Source organism: Chinchilla lanigera, unplaced genomic scaffold (genome assembly GCF_000276665.1).
Source record: "Chinchilla lanigera isolate Chin_1 unplaced genomic scaffold, ChiLan1.0 scaffold00019, whole genome shotgun sequence".
In the NCBI taxonomy this organism is placed as follows: Eukaryota; Metazoa; Chordata; class Mammalia; order Rodentia; family Chinchillidae; genus Chinchilla; species Chinchilla lanigera.
This window is the reverse complement of record NW_004955420.1, coordinates 28,333,662-28,345,440: the sequence shown is the minus strand read 5'-3', so window position 1 is coordinate 28,345,440 and position 11,779 is coordinate 28,333,662. Positions and strand designations below refer to the sequence as shown.

General features: G+C 52.3%; 1 protein-coding gene across 2 annotated transcripts; it reads right to left on the bottom strand.

Annotated features, from left to right (window-relative positions):
• Nucleotides 1-1,260: 1,260 nt before the first annotated feature.
• On the bottom strand, nucleotides 1,261-11,457 carry Lyzl4 (lysozyme-like 4). 2 transcript variants are annotated; one of them, XM_005383548.1, is made up of 5 exons: nucleotides 11,384-11,457; nucleotides 9,075-9,279; nucleotides 8,846-8,995; nucleotides 7,057-7,135; nucleotides 1,261-1,499 (listed from the first exon to the last, which is right to left on the bottom strand). In XM_005383548.1, the coding sequence occupies exons 2-5, from the start codon at nucleotides 9,217-9,219 to the stop codon at nucleotides 1,430-1,432; spliced, it is 444 nt and encodes a 147-aa protein (XP_005383605.1). In that variant the 5' UTR covers nucleotides 9,220-9,279; nucleotides 11,384-11,457; the 3' UTR covers nucleotides 1,261-1,429. The 2 variants fall into 2 exon arrangements, with proteins under 2 accessions (XP_005383605.1, XP_005383604.1); XM_005383547.2 differs by having other exon boundaries at nucleotides 11,241-11,438.
• Nucleotides 11,458-11,779: the final 322 nt, after the last annotated feature.

Below are 11,779 nucleotides of genomic sequence, written 5' to 3'. Positions count from 1 at the left end.
CCCCAGTCCTGAGGTTCTGACTGCCAGTTGCCTCTTGTTGTTTCTGAAAGGGACCAAAATGCCAGGAGGAGGAGGGAGATTTCCATGGGTCCTGCCTCTCTCAGTGGTGGGTCCTGCCTCTCTCAGTGGTGGCCACTGCTCACCTCACTGGTTCACCTCCAGACTGAAAAGAGTAGCACATGGGGTGTGAGCATTACAATTTGTCTGTGGGGTGGAATACTCTACAGCCATTAAAAGTGGTGCTGGGGAACTATTAGACCACAAAATATTAAGTGAAGAGGTAAGATAGAAAACTGTGTATTTAGTAGTAGTCCAGGCTTTAAGGGAAATAAGTGTGCATGTGCAAAGTGCACACACACACACACACACACACACACACACACACTCCAAAGTAGGGGAGACACAGGAAAAGTTGAACTCAAACTTGAATCAGGGTCTCTGTCCTCAGGCTACAGAACAATGATAAAACTTCTGCTTCCACAGGGGACAACAGCTAGCTTGAATTCCCTTCTTTATACCATTATCCGATTTTCTATCTTTACACTATAGGTGTTTGTGCAGGTGGCCTGGCTCTGAGACCCAACACCTCCAGAGGCCCAGGCAACCCTGACCCTGCCGCTCGTCCCCTGCCCTGGAGCAGCGAAGCTCCCGAAATCAACCTGTCTCTGCTTCAAACGGAAACCTGCGTGGGGGACAGGTTTGTTACTGCAACTGTGTTCTTTCTAAGAAGCCAGGCGATCAAACCCAGAGAGAAGAAAGACAGGGGACAAAGGCAGAGAGATAGAACTCTGATTGTCCTTGGGCCCTGGAGTCGGGGAAGAACTTTCCTCATTTGTAACATTTCTACATATTTCTAAATCTCTCTGAGTGTGTTATTTATAATGTTTAGAAGCTTAAACATTCGTAAGAGGAGAGCAGCCATCACTTGATCCTCTCCACAGAAGGGCAAGGAGGGCTTGGTGTCCATGTCCATTGCGCCTGTGGGTCCCAGCGCGGTCGCCCCAGAGGACAGGAGGCCGACTTGCCTCAGCCTCCCTTCTGTGACTCCTCTGTCTCCCTGTGCCTTTCTTTCCTCATCTGACTCTCGCACGTGGACACTGGCACGTGGACACTGGCACAGTGACACTGGCACGGTGACACTGGCCTTGTGTCCTGGACACTCCCCTTCCCTGGAGTCCTTTGTGTGAGAGGAGTGTGAGAAGTCACAGCGGTGACCGCTGCAGGATCCTAACGGCACTCGCAGAGACTCGGGGCCCAGTCTGAGGAGCAAGCGGGTTTATTCTGCATCCTGCGTCTCTAGAGAAGCGAGCTTCTGTCGTTCTCCTCCGGGAGCTGTCAGGCAGCGAGATGACAGCAGGATGGAGCAGAGCAGCGAATGCAGCCCCTCCGAGTCCTGGACGCAGCAGTGGGCACGCAGGGCACTCCCCAGCTACAGCTTGCAGCCGTCCAGCCACCGCGCCAGGGTGTCGGAGTACCGGCAGAGCAGGGACCAGCTGGGCCTGCGGGAGGAGACCGGAGAGGTGTTCAGGAGCGGGCAGCTGAAAGCCTGAACCTAGGGCCTGGCTACATACATGGCCCCTGTCCTGGAGCACCGGAGCTCATGGTGCCGGCTATGGGCTCCCAGAGACCTCCACGCACCGGAGCCTCTGCCCACCACTCGGGCATGAATGCCGCCCCAGCTCGCACGGGAAGCCACACGACTCGACATCTCCCCAGCCTTCACCCTAGACGTGATCAGCTTTCCTGATGCCCGACTTGGACAGAGTGTCACAAGGTGCGTCCTTGGTGCTGCCCTGGGCCCGGGCCCCGCCACCTCTCCAGGGATATGCTCCACTCCTCTTCTGCAATTCCTTTCAGCGCCTCAACCCTGCCTAGGTCAGCTCAGCTGGGGCCCTCCGACCTTTCTGCCTGGTGCCCCAAAGTTGCTGCTCTTATTTGTACTCAGACCAGGCCCTGTCTCCCCCAAGCATCAGGCCTTCTGGGAACCATAAGGAATCCTTCTGTCCCTCAGCAGCGCAGGATCTGGTGGGTCCTCCAGGTGGGGTTCCCCAGCCCCTCATAGCTACGGAACAGCAGAGGACACATACACGCACACGCACACGCGCACACACACACACGCACACGCACACAGTCCACAGCCCATGGCAGACAGTGCAGAAGGGACCCTGGGGCCGTGGGGCCTCTGTCCTGTCCCTTCCTGTGCCACTCTCCACCGCACCTCGGGGACGATGCGGCTGCTGAGGCTGACCACGCGCTCACTCCGCTGGGCCTGAGAGGCGGGAAAGCTGTGCCCGTCAGGCCAGGCCCCACCCCAGTGTCACAGAACAGACACGACCTCGGCCCTCTGCTGCCCGCCCACCCCGGAGGGTCTCCACGCTCACAAGGAGTTGCAGAGCCGGGACCATGCAGGAAAGGGGTTCCAGGCACAGCTGGCGTGAGTGAGGGGACTTCCCCTTTGGCAATCTATCCCAGTAGTGGTGAAAACAGATTAGTGACCCCCGGATCCTGAGACTAACAGCTCATTATTCATAAATAGAAAGCCAGATCCCAACCTCACTTTTTATGCCAAAATAAATTCCAAGAGGCCCCAAGTTTGAAGAACAGAACATAAAATCATAAAAAATTCTGTATGACAAGTATGTGCTAATAAAAAATATAAAGTTTAAAAAGGAGAAGAAAATCATAAACATTCTATATTTCAATCTATTTAAGAAAAAATTTTAAATATAGGGCTTATTTTGTGCCAGACTGTTCCAATATAAAGAGAAACACGGCTCGATTTCTTTGTGATCTTAGACTCTGAAAGACCTTTCCAAGGGAGAGATTTCACAGAAATCACAAAACAAAATATGAAAGATTTGATTCTGTGAAACTAACTATAAAACGCAGGTAGGTGAAAATCTCATAAAGCCAAAATGGAAATAACAAACTTGAGGGAAAATGTTCACCCAGGGAGGACGGACAAAAACCTGAAAGCCCTCGGTGACGAAGCACACATCAAAGCAGAGGAAGAAGACCTGGTCAGAATGTGAGTGAGCAGTTCACAGCGCAAGGGCCAGGAAACGGGAAGACGCCCCTTCTCTACCAGTTTAAAATGCAAAGCAACACAGAATGGCGTCATTTTCTACGTCTTAGTTTCCCAAACTGTGCAAATCTTTACAGTGCAGTGTGGCAGGAGGTCCCTTCTCCAGACTGACCGTTCAGCAAGGACTCTGACTTTTAAAGGCACCAAACAACCTCAACAAATCCCTCATACGAGATTACCCTAAGGACTGGTAGGACGGAGACACTCGAGCCCGGAGCCAGTGGGAGGATTCTCTGGCACCCCGCTGGCATGGATAAACAAGCAGCACCCTGTGTGCTCCTCAGTAGGGACCCCACATCCAGGCGGCCGTACAGTGGCTGTGACAGTGGCAACAAAGATGAGTTGGGAGTGAGAACCCAGAGGCACCAGCTCTGTGACAGGAGAAGCAGGCTGCAGTCATGTGCACTGGGACGCTCTGGGAGTTTGAAGATATTTGTGTGTACATTTTTTCTCTGATTAGGAAGATGTATTAATCATGGTGACCTAAGGTTGCTGCTAAGTAGGAAAAGCTTGGCTTTTTTCTTTTTCTTTGAAATGTAATTAATCGGCCCAGGATATAGCTCAGTAGCATAAGTGCCTGCCTGGCAAGCGCAAGGTCCTGAGTTTGATTCCTAGTACCTAAAATAAAATAAAATGTAATTAACCAAAAATAAAAATATCATGACTGTCTCTTGGGAGTGGCAGCGCTCACAGCCCGGGTTTGCAGAAGACACTAAATAGGCACCCGTTACGTGTCTGCCCCAGGGCTCCGGGCTAGGGACGCAGAAGCAAGGAAAGCAAACACAATCTTGGAATTTAGACAATGCCTTGAAGACAGAAAAGCCACAGCAGAAGGCTGGCCTCTGACACGGAGAGCAGTTTCCTCGCCCCCAGGGCCCGGGGGTGGGGGGGCAGTCAGGGCCCACCGCACTTTCACCAATGAAGCAAGCCCCTCTGCAGATCTGCCCGGCCCCTCTGCCTGACCCTGCTCAGAAACCGTGGGCTTGGGCCACAGGAGGACTGGGCAGCTGGCCCTGGTTGATTTCTGCACAGTGCGGGCAGAGGCCTCCTGTGACAACCGTGCCTGTCTCTCTCGGTAGCCTGTGAAAGCCAGGGCTTAGCACTACACCAGTCTAGGGTTAAGCCTACCTCTGCAGCCTTATTCCGCCTACATTATTCCGGCTCTCCATGTCTGCGTTTCCTCATTTTCACAGTGCAGATAAGAACATCCCCTGTTGTGAGGATTACAGGATGAGGTGTGTGTAAACACACAAAGCCTATATACCCAAGCAGTCAAGAAATTGTGCATAGTTCCTGTTAAAGAATTTCCTCTGTGATGCGATAGCTTCTATTGTGAGATGTATCTGTGGTTTAATAACAACTTTGGGGGTAGGACACATGGATTGCAACATAATCCTCATTTTTAGAACTATTAAGATCTGAAATGTGGCGCCATCTGGAAGCGAGGAAATACAACATTGTTTCTAGATCTAACTGGAGACTACAATGCCCCGCGTCGACCAGGTAGGCCATTTTGAGTCGCAGGATGGGAGGAGAAAAAGCAGGTAAGGTAGCAATTGGCAGCAGCACAGTGTCGGCTGGATAGCGTGGGGCTCCAAGACAAGCAGCATGGATGGAGATGCGGCAGGGAGTGCTGGAAATGCAGGATTTTCGTGTACTGCATTCATTCAGCCATCAGAAGGAACCAGACGCTTGAGCCAGCAAAATTTCCCAACTGGAAATTGGGAAGGTACACGCACACCAGTGGACGTCATCCCGGCAATAATGACCTGGAACAAGAAAGAGCCTCACAGTCTGTCTGCTTGACAAACACTGAACGTGGCTAAATCTGTCCTAGTCCAGAAGAGTGAGGAGGGCAAACCCAGCACGGTGCCCCTGGTAAAGGTTCAGAGAAGAAAACTGGGGCAACAGCCCGAAATTCAGAGGAGTGTTCTTCTGAAAATAGCACTCCGCAGGAGCCAGAAGTAAATTTCATAAAACTGACATCCTCCGTAAGATACAACCAGACGTAACCTCTGAGGAAAGCCACAAGACAGAAGAGAGATTTTCTTTAAAAGACAACAGTTTGAATCTTGACAGTAGGATGGACAAGGTAACAGGGAGTCATAAAGAAATTAAAAATGTAATAACTCAAAGTCAACACGCATTTGTGATTTTTAAAAATCTTTAGTAAACTAGAAATGGGAAACAGCACCCTCAACCTGATCAAGAGTATCTCAGAACACTTAAAACATCACACAGGATAATAAAATACCAAACTCTTACCATTGAGATTGGAAGCCAGGCAAGGATGTCACTGTCATGACTTCTAGTCAGCATTTACCGGAGATCCCAGCCCGTGCAACACGGCAAGAAATAAAACGGTGTTGCAGGGCCAAAGGTGAAACGTAAAATGGTAAAGATTTCAGAAAAAAGGAGAATGTTATAATGATGAAGAATTAGGCACATATTTGTTTAACGATAATTAAAAGGGACAGTGATGATACATTAGATTGTACTAAGACTAACAACTTCTGTTTACATTCAGAAGGTAAAAGATAATCCACAGAATGAAAGAAGATATTTGAAACTCATGTATTCAACTGCAAACTTTTATGTAGAATATGTAACTATATCCTACAAATGAATATGAACAAGACAGACAGCACAAAAGAAAACTCGATAAAAACCCCTGAACAGGACTTCACACACACAACACAGATATCTAAGTGGCCAATGAACATTTGCAAAGGCTCCTGACCTCATTAAAACTGGGGGATGGAAAGTAAAACCTTAAAGCAGCATGACTACACAGTCATGAGGACAGAATAGAAAAGGCCAAATACGGGGAGAAAATAGAGCAACTGAAACCCATAATTACTGGTGTCAGTATAAAAAAAATCTCCCTAGGAAACTGTTGGGTACAACATATCAAATCCAAAAAAGTGTCTCCAGCAATCAGCAATTTTATACGTTGGGATAACCAATGGAAATCTATCTATATCTTCACCAAAGATAAGAATAAAATGTTCATGGTAGCTGTATAAAGTAAAAAGCACCCAAATGCCCACCAAGAGCAGGATGGATAAATTATGTGGTCATAACGGGCATCGAAGCAAGGGGATCTTATGCAGCACGGAGAATGAATGAATTACACATAAACACAGCAATGTAACATTGACAAGAATAATACAATATAATATACAATGTATATGACAAGTGCAATACTGACTGAAAGAAGGCAGACACAGGCCAAACCACTCACACATTTTAGGAGATTTCCTCTGCAAATATCTGGCTTAAGTGGGGATTCGAGGTGCAGGTTTTTTGGCAGTGATTATACAGCAATTGCTTAATATGCCAACCATGTAAAGAGCTCTTTTCAAAGAGTATGGTGACTTAAATTTTATAAGTCAGCCAAAGACAGGGAAAAAAAATCACAAATTAATATCAATATACAACAAACGTAGGAGAAAACACCTTGATGAGGTGTCATAAAAAGCAAAACAAGATACAATAAAATTATTATTCACCTTTCAAGTGGCAATGTTTTTGATTGGTGAGGGTAGCATAAATAGACATTTTAAGGTATGGTAGAGACATATAAATTGTTACAGTCTTGCAGGACAGCCATTTCATAATATGTACCAAGAACCTCAAAAGTATTCAAAAACCTTGTACGAATGTATGTGGAAGGACGATTGGAGATGTACACAGACTGCTTTTAAAGATGATCACCCAGCATCCTGCCTAACTCCACAGCAATGCGGGGCTGGGGGAGTGCACTCCAGGGGATCCCTGTGAGAACGCCTTCCTTCCTTCTGCGGCCTTGGGCTGCAGAGCGCAGAAGTGTTCTGCTACTTAACTGGGTGAGGAGGAGCCCGCAGTTCGGGCTGAGATCCGCAGCTGCCAGGATCGGTCAAGGTCACGGCTAAAGATATCATATTGGCGTGACTGTCATGAATACCAGCAAAGAAAGAGGCACCACTTACCAGGCTCCCAGCCCACGTTTTCCTTTCACAATTTTCTTGACACATTTGATTGTCTCCTTTAAATTTGGATTCAGTAACTCTGTGGAGAAAATACAGTGGCTGATTCCACACCATCCTGTAAAGCTAAGGGTGAGGTCAGGAAGCACTGGGGCTCATGCGAAGCAGCCTCCAAGTAATTCCAAGAATAAACCCACCTCTGGATTTTTCTCAGACAGCAGAATGAAGTTATCTTTTCACCAAATCCATTGGATTTTTCCTTGTTTTCTCCTAGTAATCTTTTTATTCAAATTATGTGTATTTGGACCATTCACCCGCATTAGGTGACCTGGCGGTGGAGATTCCCCGGCAAGCCCCACACCCGGTCCCCGCCCTCCTGTGGCCTGGCAGGAATCAGCACCGCACAAGCTCCATACATCAAGACCTGCAGGGGGCGGTGCTGCTCGGGACAGGCGTCCACACTGGCGTGACATACCTCAGTGGATAGGAAAGGGGGTTGAGAGTCATCCCCAGGAGGAGGCTGTCCCAACACAGGGAGCAGTGTGAGGGGCCCAGCAGAGTCCCGGGGACCGGCGTGTGTATGCCCCCGACACACTTCTCGTAAGACACGAATGCCGGGTCTGCTGTGTTTCCCTCCTGGCCCTGACTGCAGGGCAGCTCAGGGTGACACGGAATGACCCAGCAAGTAACCAGGCTCTGCAAGGAACGTGGCTGTCTCCCCAGTCATTCACCGTGGGCGCTGCGTGACCCTGCACACCTCACACTGCAGGGCCCAGGGCAGGGTGCACGCTGTCCCCAACACCTAGACGAGGCTCAGGAGCTAACTTCCCACATGGCAGTGGCAGGGCCCCCCACATCCTTCCCTCCCCACAGACCTGACTCTCCTGGTCTCCTGAGCCCGGAGACTGCCCACAGAGCCGCCACAGACCGGGTTTACCCCACGCCACTGCAGAGGCTGCCAGCTTTGCTCCCACCCCTCTCCGCCTCCTGAACACCAGCCAGGGAGCCAAAAGTGCCAGCAGGTCCCCAGCCGGGGGTGACAGAGGCTTCCTGGGGTGCACTGCTCCCGTGGGGGATGAGGCCTCTGCCGTGGGGGACAGCTCGGGTGCTGTGCAGCCTCCCAGGAGGGCCTCAGGGAGGGGCCTCACAGCTGAGGCTCCCCCCGGCTCCCCACTTGCCAGCATGGGCCGTGGCGGGCATGTGCTTAGTCTCCCCGGCCTCCGTCTCTCCACGTAGAGAAAGGGTGTGATCAGTACCCAGCTCACAGCTCACGGGGCCGCTAGGAATATCAGGTAGTTCCCAAGGGGCTCAGGGGCACCTGGCAGACAGCAAGCACCAGAGCGACCACGCCAGAGGCCTGCGGTTAGTGGGTGCCCGATAAATGCTTACAGGAGGGAATCGTGGGCAGCACCTCCTCCTGCCACAGGTGCTGGGTACCCCAGAAGTGGCGGGCAAGCTCCCCTTGGGGTAACAGCTGTGTGCACCCCAGTGAGGTCCTTGCCTTTCAGAGAGGCAGCGTCTGTCTCCGTGAGGAGCAGATGGTGACGTCAGATCCAGGAGCCCTCTCTCTGCCTCCACTCTACTGGCTCTGAGGGGGACAGGGGTTGCAGCACCCTTCCGCGCCTGACCCCTGCTCTGCCCCCCTGGATGGGGCTCTCTGTCACCCCAAAACTGCTCAGCCTCCGGAGACCCCCCGTGGGTGTGGCCCCCTCTGCTCCTCCAAAGCTGTGTGCTCCAGCCCCCGGGGGGAGGCCGCACCCCAGCACCCTGGCGTGGGGCAAAGCATCCCCACCTGAGCAGGCCACGTGGCAGAGGTTCCTGCCCGGCTCACACCACTTGTTGTCGCGGATCTGGAAGAGGCCGTAGCCCAGGGAGTCGTCCTGCTCGTTCTCGTACACCGCCGAGGGGTTGAACTTGCTCTCAAAATACGCCAGGCACACCCCTAGGATGAAGCGGGTGTGAGGCCGGCTGGGAGAGCCGGAGCAGGCTCCCGGGCAGTGGCCGAGGGGCCGGGCACTCACAGTTGGCGAGGCTGTAGCCCTCAAAGTAGTCCAGGCCCCCTTCGTGGAGCTTCCGAGCCACCTCACAGCGCCCCAGGATGCGGGCGCCGCCAGGAACCACCAGGCAGCCCAGGAGGAAGAGCAGCGCGGGCGCCCGCATCGTCATCCCCAGGCACCTGCACAGCTGCTGCCCGGGTCCCAACACCGGCCCGGGGGAAGACGCGCCCTGCGGGCAGAGGACACCGCTCAGCATGCTCAGAAAACGGGGGCCCCACCATCCCGAGGCCTCCTGATTCTCGGCCTGTGTCACTGTGTACCTGGGCCCCTTGACCTCCACTGCATTTTGTTTTTAATTTTTTAAAAATTTGTTAGTGCATTGTGCAGCACTTAATGACCACATTCCTCCTGGGGACTTGGTGCCCGCACACTGCATCTGAATTTTTTTATTTCTCGTTCCCTTCCTCCTCCCCCCTCTGCCATCTCTTGGTCCTTTACCCCTTTGAAAAATCTCTATCTCCCTGTTTCCTAAACTCTATCTTTTCTTTTGCTGTTTGATTTTACACTTTGGGCTTCTTATATAAGAGAAAGCTTGCGATATTTAACGTTACGATCTCAAGGTGTACCCATTTTCCTACAAACGACTCAAGATTATCCTTTATGGCCAAGTAGTATCCCTTTAGTGACCCTGACAGGTAACTGTCTCATTTCTTTGTGTGTGTGTGTGTGGGGGGTGGTTTGTTTTGTTTTTTGGTACTGGGAATCAAACTCAGGACCTTGTGCTTGCCAGGCAGGCACTGCACTGCTGAGCTATATTTCCAGCCTAAGGGTTGGTTTTTTGAGACAAGGTCTCACTATGTAGTCCAGGCTGGCCTTGAACTCCCAGAGATCCTTCTGCCTCAGCCTCTCAAGTGCTAGGATTATAGGCATGCGCCACCACACGCGGCTGTCTTGTTTTGTGACCTGCCCCGTTCTTCAGACTAGAAGATGCAACCGGAAGTCAGGATGCATCTACTTCCTGCCATGCCCATAGCCCTTGGCACTGTGGTACACATCTACCCATTGGGTAGCTGACTGCCCCCTTGTGTCATCACCATTCCCACATGTGTGAGACCCTCCGTGGGTCACCTGCATGGAGGGTCCTCAGCCTGGGCACAAGGGCTGAAAACCTTTTGCTCCGGGGATTGCCCTATGTGGGGCTACTCTTTAGGACAGACCTGGCCACGAGATGCCAGTAGCTGTCCTTCCTCATCCGTGACAACAGCAGGTCCTGGGGGACAGAAGGCTCTCTGCAGAGTGACGCAGACTAAGTGCATAACTTGCGTGAAAGTAGGAATAAGTGAATATGCTCAGGAGCCGGAAGACCTCCGCCTGTGAGGAGGTGTTGAAGCCTCGGGCCACCTGGCGAGTGCAGATGTGACCCTGCACAGGCGCAGGAGCCCAGAGGACCTGGCACCTGCTACAGTGGTGGGAACCTGTGGCACACACTGCAGGGGGCTGTTTGTTTCCATCAAAAGTTCTAAAAGTTTCCCTAACTCTAATCTAGGAGCTCAGGCGTGGCTCTCAGACAGCCTGGGTCCAAATGCCCTCAGCAACCCCAGCAGTGACCTTAGACAACTGCTCCGTGCCTCAGTTTCCCCATCCATAACAGGCTAAAATAGCAGTTGCCTGGTTATGTTGAAAAGGAAGCGAGTTAGGTCCACAAAGCCCCAGGTTCCCTGCAAACATTTGCTTTGCTGAGCCCTGCCTGCACCCCGTCTCCAGCTAGTGTAAACTTGCACGCATGTGCAGAAGTCTACCTGCGAACTCGGCCTGCAGCGCGGTCCCGGAGCCCAGGCCCCAGCTCAGTGGGAGAGGCCTGTGTGCCCTGCTTCCTCTGCCCTGCTGTGCGTTCAGTGGGGGGCTTGTCCCAACCCACCGCACCATCCCCTCTGCCCGTCTGGCCTGGGCCACCTCCTCAGAGTCCCCTCACTGCCTCCTCCCCTCCGTTCTCCTCTGTCCCCTACGCCGGTCTCCACACACATCGCAAAGCCCTTTGAAACCTCTGCTCACCGGCTAGCCTGCCCGTGCTGTAGGCCCGTATCACCTCCGCCTGGCTTGTTTTGTGGGTGTTGTTGAATGAATCAGAGAGCTGTGAGTGAATGTGCTGTCCCCCGCCTGTCCCCCATTCTGCCCACCATCTCCCCTTACCAGTCCTGGCTCCCCACAGCCCTGGGCACCTTCCTGGGCAGGAGAAGTGGCCCCTACGAGCCTCAGCATCTACCCAGGGACAGTGCTTGGCCTGCTCTCGACTCCTGGAGTTTCCAGTGCCGCTGCCTTAATAACTCAGTCACCTTCTCCAGAAAGCTTCAGAGCTTGCCATCCGTCCCCATGACCAGCGTTTCTAGAACCTGCTCTATGACATCAGCTGCTGGGCACCAGAACACTCTGAAAAGGAAGGGTCTGTAACTGTTGGAACTGTGTTCATTTTCTGCTGCTGCCATCACGAGCTACCAGGCATGGGGAGGCTGGCGTCACACGGGTCAGTCATTCTTCACAGCTGTCTACGTCAGAAGTCCGGGGGCCTCACAGGGCTAAAGTCAAGAGGCTGCAACCTCTCTGGGCACTCCTGGGCACGTCCGCGGCCCTCTCCCTCAGGGGCTGGCAGCAAGAGCTTCTCCGTGACGACGTTTCCTGCGGGCTGTCGGCTGTGTGCTCTTCTTTGCTCCACTGTCTTCTCTGTCTCCAAA